This window comes from Vipera berus, assembly GCF_964194415.1.
Source record: "Vipera berus genome assembly, chromosome: 2".
Taxonomy (NCBI): Eukaryota; Metazoa; Chordata; class Lepidosauria; order Squamata; family Viperidae; genus Vipera; species Vipera berus.
In genome coordinates, this window is record NC_138203.1 from 108,847,649 (window position 1) to 108,868,562 (window position 20,914).

General features: G+C 44.3%; 1 protein-coding gene across 6 annotated transcripts in view; it reads left to right on the forward strand.

Annotated features, from left to right (window-relative positions):
* Positions 1-1,255: 1,255 nt before the first annotated feature.
* Positions 1,256-20,914, forward strand: part of GSK3B (glycogen synthase kinase 3 beta) — a 165,164-nt gene continuing 145,505 nt past the window's right edge. The window contains exons 1-2 of one of the 6 annotated variants that reach the window (XM_081317169.1): positions 2,509-2,543; positions 3,521-3,653. Coding sequence is in view for 4 of the 6 variants with exons in the window: in XM_081317168.1 (XP_081173294.1) it covers positions 2,456-2,543 (88 nt within the window). In the remaining 2 variants the exon portion in view is untranslated. Of the gene's footprint in view, positions 2,544-3,520; positions 3,654-20,914 lie in introns of all 6 variants that reach the window. The other 5 variants (XM_081317168.1, XR_014025055.1, XM_081317165.1 and 2 more) reach the window with 5 other exon arrangements.

Here is a 20,914-nt window from a genome sequence, read left to right on the forward strand (position 1 = left end):
ATTTTTGTTATGTGTTTTCACTGACATCCTTTCATCTCTAATTAATAAAAATGTGAATGGAACGGAAACCTACAGCATACCATTTAATATCTCCTTTCAGTTTGATGAACTAATGAACTCTTCAAGAGTCTTCAGCCAACAACAGTAGTCACATCATTAAAGCCATAATTATGTATTTTACTCATCTAAGCTTCTGAGGTATTGTTTAGATGTCATGCTGTGGATCAAAAATGAGATAAGGTTAGCCTGTCAAGACTTGTTCTTGGCAAATTAATGCTGACCTAGCAAGAGAAGTTTCTGGGCAATGCACAAAACGATTTCTTAGATTAGACGGTGCAGCTATTTGGTACGGTCTTTTCAAGAGTTAATATATCAATACTTGTGATTTAACATTTAGAGGCATCGGACCCTCGAAGGCAAGTGGAGGTAAACCATAGGAAAGCTAGTGTCCACATTCCTTATTCGGCAGCATCGTGCAAGTAATCGTGGAAACCAAATTGCTTAGCTAAGCGGATCCACCTGGAGTCGTGGTGGAACTTCCCTTCTTCCTTCAAACCGTGGCATCACTAAGACTAACTTGGTTATCGGCGCGCAGGGCGACGACCCCTAAGCCAGGGGTCTTCAAACTTGGCCCTTTTATGACTTGTGGACTTAAATTCCCAGAATTCCTCAGCCAGCTTTGCTGGCTGAGGAATTCTGGGAGTTGAAGTCCACAAGTCATAAAAGGGCCAAGTTTGAAGACCCCTGCCCTAAGCGGTACCGACACATTTGCACTCGGTTTCCCTCCCCACCGGAGCAGGCAACATATGGCCATCAAAGCACAGCAAATTCCAACAAGAGAAAATGCCAGTTACAGCCGTGCTTTCGGGGCGACGGAGCAGCTCCGTCCCGCCTGCAGTGCTTACCGGAGGAGGCCCCCGGCGCTCCAATAGGAGCTCTGGCGCCCCAAAGAAGTTCCCGTTGAAGCTCCGCCCATTTCGCATCAGCCTCCTCTCCGAGTTCATCCAAATGCCGTGGGAAGTATCCGTGAGTTCCATTGGTTCTGCAGCGGTGACAATTCAGGCCTCGACGTTTCTCATTGGATCCCAGAAAGGAAAGAATGTGCTACCCGATTCTTTTCGTAGCTCTTCTGTCATTGGCTGCTTATATAGCGCGCATGCTTCCTTTCCACCGGCGGCGATTGGTCCCGATGTAGTGCTAGAAGGGAGGGCTTTGTGAGTTCACTTTCTCCTGATTGGATTTTTCTCCGAAGCCGTTCGGCTCAGAAACCGTTCGGGTGTTCGGCTCGGCATCCACGGGAAACGCTTAGCAAGGCTGCGTAGCTCTGCTTTGAGGGGAACGCGTGCGTAATACCGACGAGAGCGCAGCGGCTCTTTCCGAGTCCGGAGAAATGGGGCGGTCGGTTCCGTATTCCCGAAGAGTAGTCCGTAGGGGCGCGTAAGCGGAGCAAGGCGCTAGAACCTGGTGGCCGTATCAACAGCAACCGAGAGAGAAGCTGCAACGGCCCCGTAAGCGAGTAGCGGACAAAGGAACCCGAGCGAAGGAGGCGGGGCCAAGCGAGACCCGTCGCCTGCAACGCCGCAGCCGGCTGAGTCGGAAAGCTCTGCCGCTTTCAGCAGCAGCAGCACCATGGATCACCCCGCCGTCCTCCAACTGCACTGCAGCGCCGCCCGCCTGAGCCGCCCCTCCGGACGCGATTTGCCCGCCCCGCGGGCGCTATGAGAACTCCGGCGGCAGTCGGCCCCCGCGTTGTCGAGCGAGAGACGGAGTGACGAGGCAGGTAGGCAGGAAGGCGGGAGCCCGCTCCTCAGGCCGCCCCTCCCCCGCGCCCTTCCTGCCCCCGCCGCCTCTCCTCATTCGGCCCCGGCGGTTTGGCCGCCACTCTGTCAGATTCTTTGGGCCGGCGGACGCGCCATCCCTCGCGTCATATTCCTCCGCCGGCAAATAGTCCGTTCCTTCACTCTGTCTCCCCAGCGCCCCCACCCCGTTGGAAAAAAAAAGAGCCTCTCCTGGCCGTCGCCTTCTCACGTGACTGACTCGCTAGCTAGGAAGGAAGGAAGGAAGGCGGGCGGGCGAGCGAGCGAGGAAGAAAGGCGTCGCATCGGAGAGCCGAGCGGCGCTGCTTCTCTTTCCTGCCCCTGGCATCAGAAAGGGGCGGGGAGTGACTGGATTGTAGGGCTGGGCGGAGGCGGCCGCTAGCCCTGGAGCTGCCGCTGCTACTGCTACGGTAATAGGAACGAAGAGGATGGTGGCCTGCTGACGATAAAGCGGAGTGGAAAAGGGGCTGGGCAAGACTGAAGGCGGGCGCCCTCCTTTAAGGGTGGGGGGGCCGGATCTTCACACACGGCTTTTCTTCTCTTCGGTGAGAGGACGAAACGGAGCGGATAAAAGGAAGAGAAACCAGAGGAGGAGAAAGTCGATCCGATAGGGAGGAAAAGCTAAGAGCTAACAAACCATGTCAGGGCGCCCGAGAACCACCTCCTTTGCAGAAAGCTGCAAACCGGTGCAGCAGCCTTCAGCCTTTGGCAGCATGAAAGTTAGCAGTGAGTATTGATTTCCATCCTCGGTCCTTTTTACATAAGCTGTTCCAAAAGGAAGCGGACGGTTTTTATATTTTTTAAGAATATTTTATTTTTTGGTGTCCGTATATTCAGAATTGTCAGATCCATAATGTCTTTTCGGCAGCTTTTTCTTTTCCCCCCCTCCACCCATAGGCCTATCCTATGGCTTCCAACTAGGGAAGCCTTCCAGTATATTTTATCTATATTGCATGGTATGTTACTACAGGTTTTTATCTTACAGAAGTGGCAGATGTGTTTAGTGTATTTTGATGAATAATTCTGTACACATTTTGTGTGCTATTTTTAAGATTGGATTTTGCAGAGGTATCTGGAACTATGTATTTGATTCATGTCACAAGCTTTTAAATGATTAGGCAATGAATGCATTGTTCTCTCATTCTATTTCATGTATGGTAAATAAGAAAAAATGTTTATTATGTACATTTTAAGGATTTTTCATCTAGAATATAAATTTTCATTTGATTGGTGGTACAATACTTTCCAAAGTTGAGGGCTGTGTTTTGCATGTTTTCAGATCTCTCTGTTTCATACTTGACAAATAATTGGGATTTTGTGATGAATAAATCAACTTTTCAGTGTAGAAATCACGATGGGTATGGCACTGAATACTTTACTAATACAACTTTATATAATTCTATTTTTCCTAGTCTCGGAAAAATTAAGGTAGGATAGTAGACAAAACCTGTTTTTAAAGATACTGTGTTATCTCTGTAGTTCTATTTCAAAGAAGTGATGTGCAACAAAACTTTAAACAGGCTACTTCCTTTTTTATGAGAGTGGCTCTCCCATCCGATGCAGTGATTACCAACATGTTTCTAGATATTCTATTTTATTAGAATAAATGGCCTTAGAACTTTTATTAAAGATTATTATTTCTGAAAAAAATGTGACTGAATATTCTTCCCTTATTTTTTGAGAAATCTTATTTTTGTTTGAAGAGGCTGACTTCCAGAAAACCTAAAAGAATATGTAAATCTACAAGCCTGACAATCAATAACTAAAATGTGTGACAGCTACCTCCTTGTTGTTGAAGTTCCATGCAGTAGCAACAACATGTTTATGAAGTCTCAGGTAAACTGTTGACTTGGTGAATTACAAGTTACACATGTTTAAATTAAAGATTAAATTCTACCCAATCCTAATTTAAAATTTAGATAATATTTCAGATTTTTAAAAGCACTGCTGACAATCATACAATCTTTGATATCTTTAAAACATACAATATTGTATATTTTGTCAATTGTGAATATTAGATGAGAATCCTTGAGGAGTTAGTTTATTTCTCAAAACTTTACATCCTACATCACCTTAATAGCACAGTATATCAGTTTGCAATTCTGAAAGGGTTCAGTCAGTTTATTGATGGGAGAAAGTTAAAGCTGACCACAAAAAATGTAAAATTGTACCTTTTTCTATCAGTTATGATGACGAAACGTGACATAGGTTTTGTGGTATGTAACTGTTATTTCAAATGAAATTACCATAAAAACCAATCATTCCGAAACAGTCCGTATTGACTTAAATATCCATATGTGTAGTAAGTTATGCAGCTTGTGAATGCAGTCAGTATATGACCCTCAGTACTATATATAAGCCTTTCTCAGTCCAGAGTTGTTTAGTCATGAGGTGACTGATTAAGGGATTTCCCAGCCAAAATTGTCATTTTTGGGAATGTTGGGATTTCAAATCAGTACATTTCAAGGGTGCTATGGTTGGAGAATCATAGGTAGAATTGAAACCTAGGTCAGATAATGTCTGAATTTACAATTTGCAACAAGTCAGGATTTTTAAAAAAAATATTGTATCTGATTTGCATCCAGAACTAAGCCATAACGGATAAATTCATTTTTCATGCTGACGCCAAAATCAAACAAGTCATACTGTGACATAATGCTTTGATTCACACACTTCTTTTAAACATGTTTGAATCCGAGTGGGTCACATACACTATAGCATCCAGAGACCTTCAAGATTGGGATACTGCAGTTACAGCAATGTAGTTCGGCCCATTAAAAAAGAGAGCTTGCAAAAAACCTGTGCAATGAAACAGGTGTGTTATTAGAATAATGCTCCCATTTTTAGTATCACCTAAGAAAAAACCTCAAGGAGTGATTTCTGCACAATCCTTAGTGATTATCACATATCTTACAGCATGGAAAATATCAAATGTGGCACTTGGTCATAAAAAAGATTGGCTATTCTTTAACTGGTTACAATACTAAAAACAGTTTTGATAATGGTATCAAGGCAAACTTAACGTTTCTTTATGGAATTTGTATCAGGATGTGTACACTGGATATTTTCAGGAAGTAATCTAGGTTAGGGCTTTTCAACCTTTTTACCGATTGTACCACTTTTAGGATATGGCAATATTGGAGTACCACCAGTCATCTACCAAGGTGTCAAAAACTTGATGACCAAAAAAAGAGGAAAAAAGTGATAAAAGTACAGGTAGTCCTTGACTTACAACAGTTCGCTTAGTGACTAAAGTTACAACAGCACTGAAAAATGTGACTTGTGACCATTTTTCATACTTATGACCGTTGCAGCATCCCCAGAGTCTTGTGATTCACATTCAGATGCTTGGCAACTGATTCATATTTCTGATAGTCACAGTGTCCCAGGGTCGTGTGGTCCTCTTTTGCAACCTTTTGACAAGCAAAGTCAATGGCCAGGGGGCGTGGCCAGCTCAACGTCGCGCCTGTGTGTGTGGGGCTGTGTGGGGGATCTAGGGATCTCTAGTGGAAGGGGTGGGCACCAGGGCATGGTCCACCGGAGGAGCCTCACAGTCCTGGGGGAGTCCCAGACGGGCAGTGGAGGGCAAGCTCTCAGCCCGGCCCTTGAGCTCCCAGGCACCAAGACCCTGCAGCTCGGCCCACTCCAGCCCCACTTCCCTGAAGGGGTGCCCAGCTGCGCTTACCTCCTCCTTGAGGTTGCTGCTGCTGCTGTGCTCACTCTCCTTGGTCAGGTTGCTCATGGTGGGTGCAGGAGGGCAAAGTGCATGGGTCAGAGGGATGCCCACTTCTTCTCTATGTGAGGAGACCCAGCTTTGTAATCAAAGCATCCTTTACGATAGGATGGGAGACCACCAGGATAGGCCAGGAGGAGGGGGCAAGGGGATGGCAAAAGGGCAGCAGGGCTGTGGTGGGCAAGTTCTAAGGCAGAACTTCCTCCCTCCCTCTCATAATCTTCCTTCCTTCCTTTTTCCCATTTCTTTTTTTCCTTCCCTCTTCCTTTTCTTTTTTCTTCCTTCCCCTCTTTCCTTGTTTTTCCTTACTTGCTCTCTTTCCTTCTTTTTCTTTTTCTTTACTCTTTCTCTTTCTCCTTTCCTGTCCCTTCTTGGATGCTCAAATGCAAAAGGGGGAAACATTTCTCGATGCCTCCTTTCCTTGTGATCAAATGCCACTTTTGCTAGTAGTTTGTGGCCACTTAAAGATTGAGAAAAACCAGGCTCAGGTTATCCTGTGCTTGCATTTAGTTGGGGCATCCACAGATCATTTGTTATGTGCAGCAGCTTTAGCATTTAGGAACAGAGGTAGCTTAGTTGCTTTTCTATTAATACATAATCCTTAAAAGAACTCTCCTGTAGGGACCCTGCTTTGGTCTAATTCAGACTGGAAATATAGCAGAGTAAAATATTTTTCCCCCCCTCTGCTTTGTCCTGTTTTCCCCACTGGAAATGGCTGTTAGCAACACACAGGGAGGGGATACTTTCCTAAGAGCTCACAATTAAAGAATACCAATGTTAACAATACCAATTGCCAACCAAGTTCTGTCTGTGACAACAGAACACAAAATTGTTTTCTCCTTTGAACTGGAGCATTTCTAATCAAGTTGCCTCTCCCTCCCTACCCTGCTTTTTTTTTAAAAACAAAACAAAACCCAAACTGCCAGAGGTTGTGGGCAGAGGTGGCAACAGGCAGGCAGCGGTGGGTAGAGGCTTTCCATTTTGACTCCTCCCCCCTGTTGTTGCCTCTGTGTGGCTCTCACCTCACCTTTCCCAGACCTGTGCACATGTGTGCGTGCACGCAGGTAGGCAGGCAGTTCTCGCCCCTTGCAGCCCTGCGCCAACAGAGTCCTTCTGCAATGGCAGGCTGCAAGCTAATGAAAACTGGTTTTTTTGGAGTACTTGTTTCTTCTCAATATGTCACCGATCGCATTGCACCCTGCCCCCCTCAGCTCCTGTCCCCAGCCCTGTGGAAGGCTGCAAGAAGCTCCCATCATAGCTTCTCTTGTCTCCAGTTCTTTTCTTCCCCAGTGTCATAGTGTGGGGCTGCAAGGAGTAAGATCCCCCTCCCCATGCACACACATAAAGAAACACACACACACACAAACATGCATGGATCTGGGAGAGGTGAGCTAAGAGCCATGCAGAGGCCCTTCAGGCACAGAAGCAACGGCATGGGGGGGGAGGGGTCAAAATGGGAAACTTCTTGTCCGGAGCCTTGGGCAGCTTAAAAAAAAGAACCTGCAAAGCACTCAGAATGCGGTCCCTAGGGACACCGGGCCCAGTGCGCTCGCTGCCTCCTATGCGTGCGCCCAAGAGGTGGGGCGGGAGTGGGGCTGAGGCAGCGAGGCGGCACGTTGCTGATTCCAGGGCCGCCCCACGTTCTGGCTTTGATGATAAATCAGCACCCAGTTGGCCTGGCCTGGCCTCTTTTCTTTCTGAGTGGTCAGCAGGGACGCCAGCTGCTTGCCACCGCCTCCTGTGTGCGTGCCCAAGGGGTGCGGCGGGGGCAGCCCCTCACTGGCACTTTCCTGCCAAAGCCTCTTTTTATATCCTTTCCTCTTCCCCCTTCCTTTTCCGTGCACATCCAGCTACACGCTGCTTCTGGAAGTGCCAATCAGCTGGAGCCCGGTGCTGATCCTGGAGCTTCTGCTGAGCTCAGACAGACCTGCAGTTCCAGCTGTTTCTTCCTCAAGGCTTGTGTGACGCTGCCACCACTTCAGCTCATTCCTGTCCCTCCCCACTACCACGTACCACCGGTTGCAAAGCCCTGATCTAGGTGGAAGAGGATATTTAATTCTCTCCACCATCATTCTAGCTTGGCTATCTTGGGGTAGAATAGAGATATTTTTCTCCTGCCTCACTTTATTCTTTAATGATGAATAAATTTTCTGACATAACTTGCAGTTTTTATTTTAATGTAACCAAGTATTTTAATTCTGAACTGTGATGAAGCAAAGAATCTGAATCTAAATTTGTTTTCAATAAAATATTTATTTTTGTTAAATCTATATCCACAACGATTGCTGTTAATAATGAAGGAAATTATTCAGTATTTACTTACGTTATCCAATATTATACCTGCCCATTATACTGTTTCTTTCATAAGCATAAAATATTTCAAGAAAAAATATTAATAGTAGGGTTTCACCCCATTTAAATACATTTTCAGTGAGAAACACTAATATGTATTATTCCTGACTAACTGATTGAAATATTAATAAATTTAAATATAAGTAATACACTTGATAATGGCAGAAAGTGAAGAGGAAGTAAAGAGCCTCTTGTTGCGGGTGAAGAAGGAGAGTGCAAAAGTTGGCTTGAACCTTAACATTAAGATCATGGCATCCGGCCCTCTCAATTCCTGGCAAATGGGGAAGAAATGGAGGTAGTGACAGATTTTATTTTCCTGGGCTTCAAGATCACCGCAGATGGGGACTGCAGCCAAGAAGTTAAAAGACGCTTGCTTCTGGGGAGGAAAGCCATGGAAAATCTAGACAGCACGCTAAAAAGCAGAGACATCACCCTGTCAACAAAAATGCGTATAGTCAAGGCTATGGTCTTCCCAGTTGCGAGGTATGGCTGTGAAAGTTGGACCATAAGAAAGGCTGAGCACCAAAGAATTGAAGCCTTTGAACTATGGTGCTGGAGAAGACTCCTGCGAGTCGCTTGGACTGCAAGGTGATCAAACCGGTCAGTCCTAGAGGAGATGAACCCTGACTGCTCTTTAGAAGGCCAGATTATACTTTGGCCACCTAATGAGAAGGAAGGACTCACTGGAGAAGAGCGTAATGCTGGGAAAGATTGAGGGCAAGAGAAGAAGGGGACGACAGAAAATGAGGTGGCTGGATGGAGTCACTGAAATAGTAGGCGTGAGCTTAAATGGACTCCAGAAGATGGTAGAGGACAGGAAGACCTGGAAGAATATTGTCCATGGGGTCGCGATGGGTGGGACACAACTTCGCAACTAACAACAACAACAATACATTTGAAATTAGCACACTTGATAAGTAAAAGTGTGCATCATCATTTCTCATTTGTGAGAAATGGAAGAATGCCAACTCTAGTTTGTATATCCACAGGTCTTAAGATAAATAAAATACGTCCAATTAGTCTGCAATACTGTTTTATTCAGTGTTTTTTAATTGATTAGTGGAACAGATGCATCCAATAAAATCTTACACACATAATGTATTTTAATGTAAAAATTTGCATTAAAATTTGCATGTATTGAATCTTTTGTTAAAGAATAGAATCTGGCAGTTTTGCCTTAAAAGTAGTCATGCTTTAGACTAGGGCTCTCAACCCCGAGGCTGGATTTTGACAGATTTAAACACCAACAACATAAGCTAGCTCCCGTGCATGCACAAATGAAACCACGCATATGCCCACTGCATGCGTGGACTGGTTCTCAAAGGGTAGCGGACCGGTATCAATACATAAAGTTTGCATCCTTTTCTGATAGATTAGAGCAGTGTCCCCAACCCTTGGTCTGCGGCCCAGTACCAGTCTGTGTGGCCTGTTGGGAATTAGTCTGCTCAAGTGATGGGCAAGCATGTAAAGCTTTGTTTGCACAAGCATGGGAGCTAGGTTGTGCATGTGAAACCATCCCTTCTTCCCCGCTGCCACTGCTGCCACTGGTCTGTGGAACAAGAAAGATTGGGACCGCTACTTTAGGCTATTAACCCTTAGCTCTGCTTACTGTAGTTTGTGGAATTTTTAGTCCAGAAAATGGGGCCTTTCCTAATTTGGGCACTAGCAATGGCCGTTTCAGTTAGGGAATTCTGGAGATGGAAGTGTGTCTTGAGTTGGAGAAGGCTTATTTGAAGTATTAGATTGGTTATCCTGATCTCAACTTTGTTTCTTTTGCAATTTAAACAGTTGTGTTATATCTGTTAATACTTTTTAAAAGAAAATCTGGGATAGCTAAATCTATACATACACACACATTTCTCAACCTGAGGTCATGCTGTTGATTTTAAATCTGCCAAAATCTATTGTGCATTTTACAGTTAGCATATGAACTCAGTAAATTTGGAATGTGAAATAGCTATGCACTCAATTTCATTGAGGGCCGCATCAGCATTGCGGTTGCCCCCAGGGGGCCGGGTGGGTATGGCCTGGGTGGGCGTGGCCTACTGGGTGGGCGTGGCTAGAGTGCATATGGCCTACTGGATGGGCATGGCCAGCTCTACATTGTTCGCATCAAGGGTGCCTATGGGGGCCTGGGCAGGAGTGGGACAGATCTGAGGGTCTCTGGCAGAAGGAGGGTCTCTGGGCCAGGGCGAAGACAGTGGGGGCCGTTCCCTCACTGTTTCCAGGATGGCTTAGCGGGCCACATGAAACCACTTCGCGGGCCGGATCCGGCCCCCGGGCCTTGTGTTTGACATGTCTGCACTAGTGGTTTCACAGTCAGTTAAATGGAGTATCTCAGGTTTTAGGTAAAATGAGGTGAATGCACTTTTGAAATACCGTAAATGCTTTTAAATCATATAAAGCATAATTCCTATATATTTAGTAACCATTTGCTTATTAATGAAGCATAGCATGATTCAAACTTTCACTTAATATTTCAAGTTATGTGGGGTCCTTGGTGCTCTCTGAGAAATGTACCATTTCTGTACCATCATTTCTTTATCAATTTTCTTGTGATAGATTTTATTTATTTTAATCTCACCTTTATTATTTTTATAAATAACTCAATAACTCCTTCCTCCTATTTTCCCCAAACAACAATCCATTGAGGTAAGTTGGGCTGAGAGAGCGAGCAAATGGCTCAAAGTCACCCAGCTAGCTTTCGACCCCAAACCACCCCAATGATGCCCTCGACGTGATGTCCCATTGCCTGGAGGCGGTTCGGGTCTGGATGGGGAGGAACAGGCTTCGACTCAACCCTGACAAGACTGAGTGGCTGTACGTGTCGGCATCTCAGGATATTCAGAATATTCCATCTCTTTCTATGGGGGGTGAGCTATTACCCCCTGTAGATAGGGCTCGCAACTTGGGGGTCCTTCTAGATTCACGGCTCTCCTTAGAAGATCATATAGGAGCTGTGACTATGGGGGCCTTCGCCCAGGTTCGCCTGGTGCGCCAGGTGCGGCCCTATCTAGACCGGGATGCCTTGCGTACAGTCACTCATGCGCTCGTGACCTCTCGTTTGGACTACTGCAACGCTCTCTACATGGGGCTGCCCTTGAGGACCACCCGGAGGCTTCAACTGGTGCAGAATGCAGCCGCACGAGTTGTGTTGGGGGTCTCCCGATACTCCCATGTTACACCTTTGCTCCGCGAGCTGCATTGGCTGCCGGTTGCCCTCCGGGTGAGATTCAAGGTGCTGGTTATGACCTACAAAGCCCTACATGGCATGGGTCCGGATTACCTACGGCAGCACCTGCTGCCGGCATCAACTTCCCTCCGTCCAGTGCGCTCCCACAGAGAGGGCCTCCTCAGGGTGCCTCCGATCAAAGAATGTCGATTGGTGGCCCCCAGGGGGAGGGCGTTCTCTGTGGGCGCGCCAGACCTGTGGAACCGCCTTCCAGTTGAGCTCCGGATGGCCCCCGACCTGCGCTCCTTCCGGCGTGATTTAAAAACTTATCTATTTGAACAATCTGGCCTGGTCTGATGGGTTTGGGGTTGGATTTAAATAAGTTCTTAACACATTTTTAGTATTGTATTCTTGGGCATAATTATTTAATTCTTTTTAATCTCTTTTTTAACTTTTGTATTTACATTTTGATATTTATTGCCCTGTACACCGCCCTGAGTCCTTCGGGAGAAGGGCGGTATAAAAATTTAATAAATAATAAATAATAAATGTAGGATCTCATTGTCTCCATATTTTAGCCTGGTGCCTTAACCACTAGGCCAGGCTGTCTGTCTTTTTGGATATACTTTTTGGTATCCATCTTTTATCATGTCCTTGTTTTCAATTTATTTTTAAGATTTATGGATCAAGAAATCGTTTTACGTGTAAGCCTGATATATACATTATACAAGTTTCTTTGATGAATGCTGGCATGAAGTGTATCATTTTACATTTTCATCATTACTATAATGGAATGTGAGAACGAATTACAAGAGGGTAAAAGAAGTTGGGAGATTTGTACTTTCAGACTTGCAACAAGTTTCTCTTAATGTATCCTTACAATACAGTGTCATAGAATCATAAGGTCTCGGACAAATTGTTGTCCAATCTTTTCATGTAAACCTCCAATGCTGATGTTTTCACAACTCTGGGAGACAACTCTGGGAGCTGTTCCATTGATTAATTGTTCTCACTGTCAGGAAATTCCTCCTTATTTCTAGGTTGGATCTCCTCCGATGAGCTTCTACCCATTGCTTCTAATCCTACTCTCAGGCTATGGAGACTAAATTGATACGTTCTTCTCTGTCACAGCTTTTCAAGTATTAGAAGACTACTATCATGTCTCCCCTCAGTCTCCTCTTTGTTAAACTAAACATACCTAATAAGCTAAATATACCCAAGTAGAATTAGTTCATCTTGCTGTGTTTCCTATCTGTTTTTCTTGAGAGGCTGACAATTATAATGTACAAAATAGTTTTATCACTTAAGTTGGTGGAAAGGTCAAAAGGTGCATCTTTCTTTTCTTAAAATCAGATGAAGTTGATGAAGAGTTTTACCAATTTCTTTTTCCAGTTCAGATGATTGGAATAATGGTAAAACCTGTGGTGTTTTCTTTACTGTTATTATACTGACACCATGTAGGAGGGTGTCAAATCTGAGGTGAGTGTATGGAGGGAGATTCATATAAAAGGTATAAAAGTGAAAAACATATATCCTCAAAGATGGATCTATCCATCAAGGATGGAAAGGAAAGTGATTAGTGCATGAATTCCAGTCATGATCAGAAGAGTAAGGAACTAGAAAAGTTACCTGTTAGGAACCAAGATAAGCCATGTTCCAGATAATATCAGATTGTCATTACAGCCAAAATGGAAGAAGGGTTGAAATCTGGAAAGGTATTGTTTAAGTTGATTTCATTTCTAGATGGTATACATGCAGGAGTCTAAGGCTCCTGTGAAAAGTGAAAAGCCTTACAACAGATACAGTGTTACAGAATGAACAATACATTATGTTGGATAAAAAAATCAATTATATATTTATAAGAGTAATTAATTGTTTAAAATGTGTAATCCATGTAGAATTTTGGTTAGTAAAATTTTGGCCAAGTTTAAAAAAATGAAGATGGCTAATATATTTGATTAGACTTAAAGCAGTTTATGAGTTTACGTTTTATCATAGGTACTATAAAAATTGTGGTTACATGTAAACTTGAAAGGTCTTAGACATAGGTTTCCGGGTCACAAGAAATAATCTCAACTAGTTTTGAAGCATCCATTAAAGTAAAATGCAAACTATGTAATCAAAATAGTTTTATTAAGTTTTCTCAAAAAATCTGGAATACCAGCAAACTGTAAAGTAGCAAGTGCATACATTGTGTGTATTATCTCAGGCCAGGTTAAAATGTCATCTGACAAAAATCTGTATTCTTCTTTTGTCAGATTTGTAATTACTTGGATCTATGCTGTTCGGTATTGTGATGGAGAATAGTATAGAAAAGTTAGTTTTGTGTGTGTGTGTAAAATATGTTAAATGGTAGAAAAATTTCAGTCACTGGTCTTCAGTTTTTTGGCAAGGTTTTTTTTAGAAGTGGCTTGCCATTGCCTCCTTCCTAAGGCTGGATGAAAATGACTGGCTCAGGGTCACTCATTTGGCTCAGTGACTTAAGGCGAGTCTAGAATCCTGGTCTCCTGGTTTCCAACCTGCTACCTTAACCACTACACCAGATTGACTACAGGGATTAGTGCTCAGTATATATCCTATAATAATTCTATAATTGTGTTTTCACATTCAACAAATTAAATCTATGGATCTTAATATATTCCATAGTAAAAAATAAGCAGTACTCTGGATACAGATATTAGCTATTTAAAATGTCAATATGCTGCAATTATTCTGTTGCCTATGCCAGGGCTTTTCAACCTTTTCACCCATTGTACCACTTTTAGGATAAGGCAATATCCAAGTACCACCAGTCGCCCAGCAAGGTGTCAAAAACTTGACCAAAGAAGAAGCTGCCTGCGTGGGATAGTGGGAAGCCGCTGGTGTGGGGCGCTCAGAAGCCCCCAGCGCTCGGAAGCCATCCGGTACTCGGAAGCCACCGACGCAGGGCACTCGGAAGCCGCACTCTGGGCGCAGAAACGCGGCTCAGCTGTAGCTGCACATGCCAATCCTGGGCTTCTGCGCAACTCACTTGCGGAAAACATGCTACTTGCTAAGTGAAGCCCCAGGATCAGCGCTGGGTAGCCCCCTGATCCTGGGGCTTCACTTAGCAAGCAGCACGTTTTCCACAAGCAAGTGAGCTGGGCAGGAGCCTGGGATCAGCATTTCTGAGTGTGACTCAGCTGTAGCTGCACACGGTGCCGGCACCCACAATCTGCCCGGCCTCCCCTCTGTCCCCAGGCAGCGCCTCTGCCTTGCATGGCTGTCCCACTTGCATGTGCAGTTGGCCGCCACCGCTGCAGGCACTCGCAATCTGCCTCCCCTCTGCCTGGCGTAGCCCCTGGGCCTACCACACCCGCCATTAACCCTCCCACCACCATGCAGGGTAAGGTTGCTGCCCCTGCCCAGATGCCCTTGCCTCCCCCAAGCATTTTTTTTACTAACCTGCTTTCAGCTGCATTCCATTTCTCCGTTTGCTTCTCAGCCTTCGCCACGTGTTTGTGGGGCTATCGGTAAAAAAGAAAAAAAAGTTCCATGAGACTTTCTAACTTCTCGCGAGATCTCACGAAAAGTTAGAAAGTCTCATGGAACTTTTTTTTGTCCCATAAATGTGTGGCAAAGGCTGAAAAGCAAATAGAGAAATGGAATGCAGCTGAAAGCAGGTTAGTAAAAAACCGATTGGCATCATTAAGCAAGGATCTTACGTGACCCTGACTTCAGACTTCCTGCTGGCTTCTCCATTGACTTTGTTTATGGCAAGCTTGCAAGGAATATTTGAAATCGTGATCATGTGACTGTAGGGATGCTGTGATAATCAAAATTCTGAGGATTAGTTAAGTCCCCGTTATTCAGTACAATTGCAAGGTTGGTCACTGAATGGAGTGGTTGTAACCCAAGAACTCCAGTACAAGTAATCCTTGGTTTATGACAGCATTTGAGACCGAGATTGTTGTTGTTAAATAATGCAGTTGTAACTGCAATGTCATGTAACTGCATAATATAGTGACGTCAATCTTAGGAAATCTGGTTGCTATTGTAACCCTAGGACGTATGGGTTATTAAGTAGGAAGAGGGGGCAGTTCTCAAGTGTTGGGGAGTCCCCATTAAGTGGGAAGAGGTGGGAGTCCCCAGATGAGGGGGAGTGTGCAGGGGCCATGGGTGGCTCAATGGGGGCTCAGTGGGTAGTTCAGTGGTGGTCCACAGGCAGTTCAGTGAGGGTTGCAAGTGGTCCCTTGAGGGCAGGGACCACAGGCTGGCAGAAATACACATAAGTAATGTTCTTAGTATTATCTGTTCTAGTATGGAAGGAAACGTACAGAAAACAGGAGAGACAAAAAATTTGTTAAAAGTATCACGAGTGACATTTTCCAAAGAAAATTACTAAGTAAAATTTATCTCTTGAAGAAATGGCTGTCTAAATTGCCAAGTTAGGTAATTTTGAAATTAGTGCTTTATGAGGAACCTTTACATTTTTTTCATTGATACTTAAATAATAGCATCTATTTAGAAACTTCTTTCTTTCCATGGGTAGGTACTTTATTAGCTTATAGACATCCCTTTTTTCATATGATTTCCTATGACATTTGAAACACTAGATTGTAACAGCCTGAGTTTATAGTATCTTTATTTGTCTGTGTTAGTTTAGTGAAATAGAACCTTTTAGCTTGATGGTACATGTGGAATTCTTCAGAGATATCAGAGTCCATAATAAAAAAGCAGAAATGGAAAGAGGACAGTTTACAAAATGAGGCAGAACTAGATCAAGGAATTAATGTAAAGCAATGTTAGCAAACAAATTTTGGCATAGAGCCTTGGTGGAGCAGTGGGCTAATGCCTCCTTAAGTAACACCAGCTGCCTGCAATTATTGCAGGTTCGCATCCCACCAGGCTCAAGGTTGACTCAGCCTTCCATCCTTCGAGGTAGGTAAAATGAGGACCCAGATTGTTGGGGGCAATAAGCTGACTTTGTAATAAGTTTAAGTTTATATAATGCTGCTGGGGGGGGGGCGAAAGCCCTAATAAGCAGGCATATACATAGAATGAAGGCTATTGCTAAGCACATTGATTTGTGCTTAAATTGTAAGCCGCCCTGAGTCTTCGGAGAAGGGCAGGATATAAATGGGATTAAAATAAAAATAAAATATATCTTCAATTATTAATTTCTTGCATTTTTAGGCTTCTTTGAGTGTCAACCTGGGGGTCAGTCTCCTCCTCTGCATTACCAGACATGCAAAGGCTTTAGTAGAGAACTTGACTAAGATGCCAGGTGCCCTGGTCTTTTAAATTATCTCTGGTTAATAATCAGAGCCATGGTGGTGCAGTGGTTAGAATGCAGTATGTATGCTAATTCTGCTGACTGCCAGGGGTTCAATTCTCACTGGCTCAAGGTTAACTCAGCCTTCTATCTTTCAGAGGTCTGTAAAACGAGGACCCAGATTGTTGGGGGCATTTTTTTTTGTATGTTGTGCTATAATTTCTTTTTTCACACAAAATGAAATTATAGCATAACATACCAAAAAAACTACTGTGAAAGAAACTAAAAACAAAAATTAAAATAAGCAAGAAAATGGTAAGAGAATACCTATCCGACCTTGACAAGTATAAATCACTGGGACCCAACAGATTTCATTCCAGAGTTCTAAAGGAGCTGGCAGATGTTATCTCAGAACCATTATGGCATATCTTTCAAAAATCCTGGAGAACTGGGGAAGTACCTGATGATTGGAAAAGGGTTAATGTGGTTCTATACATATGTTGTATATAGTATGTTTAGGTGTGTGTCATGTATGTGTTTCACTTTGAGAGGGGAGAACTAAATTTCATTTTTGATGTGTGCCATTGTGCCCACAGTAAAAAAATGACAATAAAGGTTATCTTGCCTTGCCTTGCCTCACCTTGCCTTGCATTATCTCATCTCATCTTATCTTACAATCTACTGCTTGGTAAGCAAGAAAAAGGTGGAATAGAGTAGACAGAAGGGCGGGATATAAATGGAATTAAAAATAAAAAAAATAAAATAAAGAACAGATAACTGAACCCTTCCATTATGTTTACTGACAAATGCATTTGTCCAACTATCAAATCTTATTAAACATAGGAATGAAGTTGAAGACTATTGACTTAGATAATCAAAAACTCCAATTTTGTTGATTATTAAGATATTGTGGTTGCCTTGCATCCCATTAATATGGAGGTAAAATCAGGTGGCAGACAAACTATCCTGATGGAACTCTTGTCCTGTTTCATTGTTGATGTACATACAAAAGGGTGGAGTTGCTTCATAATTGGTCTGCAATCTTGCTGATTTTGACATTCCAGCATGGATATCACTGTAGTCATTTTACTAGGTATTTTCCAAGGAATGCAACTATCTGTCTCAGTTATGAAAATCTATTTGTATAACTAGCAGAAGGTAGCTGTGATTTTCAAAAGTTTTTTTTTCTTTTATCATCATTGGGGAAATACAATGGTGCGTTTGCAATTGAGCTCTGTGAGTTTTGTAGCATGATAAGCGATTACTTGTGGTATGTGATAGTTTTGTCACTTTCTCAAATGGCATCTTATACATGCTGTTTAAAGGAGAAATTAACTCTTCAAAATAAGCAGTAGAGACAAGCTCAATCTTCATGGCTTTTAATTAATTTGTTATAGTATTTAATGGTCAAAGATATCTCTTGATATTTATAATTGTAACAACTAGAGAACCAAAGATAGGGCTCTCTTCATATACTTCCTTTCTCATACAATTAAAGAAATAAGGGAATGCGATAGGTTGCATCTTGATTAGTTTTTGGTGGCCACCATAGCATTAGCAATAGCACTTAGACTTATATACCGCTTCACAGTGCTTTACAGCCCTCTCTAAGTGGTTTACAGAGTCAGCATATTGCCCCCAACAATCTGGGTCCTCATTTTATTGATCTTGGAAGGGTGGAAGGCTGAATCAACCTTGAGCCAGTCAGAATCGAACTCCTGGAATGAGCAGTGAGTTAGCCTGCAGTACCACATTCTAACCACTGTGACACCACAGCTCTTAGAAGAAGTTCTAGTAGAAGTTCAAAAATTTCCTCTGAATATTTGGATTATTGTCAGTTGTTATAGAATTGGCAAGTTTATTTAGAAGCATAATATTCCATCTTGATGACGTCTACTCTGTGCTGATAGATTAATACATTTATTCCACAGGAGTTTGAGACCCAGGTTACACTTATATGGTCTGCTTGGCCCTGCCATAAGGTACTGTCAGCTTATCTTATGTTACTGATGTCTACACTTTTAATTAAATAATTTTTCAGACCATTTTCTAATTCCTTGTCAATTATAGTGTCTCACCTCTTGAATGTTAGAAAGGTCTTTAACTTCTACTGGATAAGATTACTTGGTTTGTACTTGAATGGGAAGACAGCAGAGGAATTCCCCATATAGTTAGTTAGCTGAAATACTTAACAAATACTTAACACATATCTCCCTTGCCTCTCAGCTAACAAAGCGAGAAAGAGCCTGTGGCTTAGAGGTTAAAACACTGCCTAATGTGCAATCGGCCTAGGTTCGAATCTCAGAAGGGTATGGCTGACTGATGAGAACAAATGAGTTTGAAATGGCCATATCAGTCTCCCTTTAATTCTTTGTTAGCAATCCAAAAAATTTACACACACACACACACACACACACACACACACACACACACACAAACTGTGGAAGAAGGCAATTGCAACCCAATATTCTTTTGTCTCGTAAACTGCATGGATGGTTTATGACAGGGCTTTTCAACCTTATCACCCATTATACCACTTTTAGGATAAGGCAATATCCGAGTACCACCAATCGCCCAGCAAGGTGTCAAAAACCTGACCCAAAAAAAGATAAGTACAGGTAGTCATCGACTTACAACAATTACTTAGTGACTGTTTGAAGTTACAACGGCACTGAAAAAAGTGACATGACCATTTTTCATACTTACGACTGTTGTAGCATCCCCAGGATCATGTGATTTACATTCAGATGTTTGGCAACTGATTCATACTTATGACGTTCACAGTGTCTCAGGATCATGTGATCACCTTTTGCAACTTTTTGACAAGCAAAGTCAATGGCCGAGGGTGTGTGGCCAGCTCATCACTCAGGTTGCGGGGTGCCTGTGGAGGTAATCCGTGGGTCTCTGGTGGAGGAGGGTGGGACTGGGGTGGGTGCCTTCCTTCCTTCCCTCTTTCCCATTGTCCCTTCTTTCTTTCCTTCCTTTCTTCCTTCCTTCCCTCCCTCTTTGTCCCTTCCTCCTTCCCTCCCTCCCTCCCTCCCTCATTTTCCTTCCTTCCCTCTTTGTCCTTTCCTTCCTTCCCTCCCTCCCTCCCTTCCATTGTTCTGTGCTACACTGCCCAGACCCCAGCCTGGTTTTGGCAGGCAGCAGTGCATTCTCACTACACGGAGCAGCCAGGCAACATCCCAGCCCTGCCTGTGTGCATGCAGAGGCAGAGGTCCCCACCTTCGAGACTGTTTCAACCTGAAACAGAGTCAGAGAGCTGTGTCCCTCTCGCCCTTTGGACCCTCTACTTTTACGGCCCAAGAGCAGCTTGCCTTTCAGACCTCTGATATCTAACGGAAAGGGAAACCTGCTGTAAAGGAGCATCTCGCAAAGTCTCCGCCAAGCGACGTCCACGCTCCACTGCTGCGGAAAAAGAAGCGCCCGGGATCGGTGTGTGCAGCTACAGCTGAGCTATGCTCAGAAGCCGCGCTCTGGATGCAGAAGCGTGGCTCAGCTGTAGCTGCAAACGCTGATCCTGGGCTCCTGCCCAGCTCACTTGCGGAAAACATGCTGCTTGGTAAGTGAAGCCCCAGGATCAGCGGGCTCCAGCTGATACAGCCAAAGCGTGGATGAGTTGTAGCGTAGCCTGGTACTGATTCTGGGGCTTCACTTAGAAAGCGACATGTTTTCCTCAAGCAAGTGAGCTGGACAGAAGCGCAGGATCAGCGTGTGCAGCTACAGCTGAGTCACGCTCAGAAGACATGCTGTGGCTGCAGAAGCGTGGCTCAGCTGCAGCCTTCCTTCCTTCCTTCCTTCCTTCCTTCCTTCCTTCCTTCCTTCCTTCCTTCCTTCCTTCCTTCCTTCCTTCCTTCCTTCCTTCCTTCCTTCCTTCCCTCCCCTGCTTTTAAAAACTGCCAGAGGCTTAGGGCAGAGGTGGCAACAGGCTGTTTGAAACCTTTTTTTTAGGAATCCTTGTTTCTTTTTCTCAACGTGCTGCTGATTGTATCATGCACTGCGCCCCTCAGCTCCCGCCCCCAGCCCCATGGAAGGCTGCAAGAAGCTCCCATCGCAGCTTCTCTTACCTCTCCTGTTCTTTTCCTCCTCACAGCGTGGGCTGCAAGAGGTGAGAGCCCCCCACACACGTGTGCAAGTCTGGGAGAGGTGAGCTGGAGCCATGCAGAAGCCCTTCAGGCAGAGGCAATGACGGGGGGGGGGGGAAGGGGTCAAGATGGGAAGCTGCCTGCCCGGAGCCTCTGGCAACTTAACAAAACGAACCTGCAAAGCACTCAGAAGGCAGTCTCTTTCCCAGCTTGTTCCTTCCTTCCTCCCCTGCTTCTCTTTCCTTCCTCTGCGCTCAGGAAGGGATGACGGGAGGGGGAGAGATTGCCAGCATTGCAGGCAGAGGCGGTCCCAATGAAAGGGAAGCCTGGTGGCTTCGAGGTGAGGTCAGCGAGCAGGTGTGATGCTAATCTACTAGTGGGGTCCATCAAAGCTGGAATGTGTTCAGCCTTAGATCCATGGGGAACCCTGGAGACAACAAGCCCCCTCCGTCTCTCCGTCTCTGCTCCAGCCCTGGGGGTGCACAGAAAAGGCGGTGAGCGCGCGAGTGCTGGCGTCTTGGG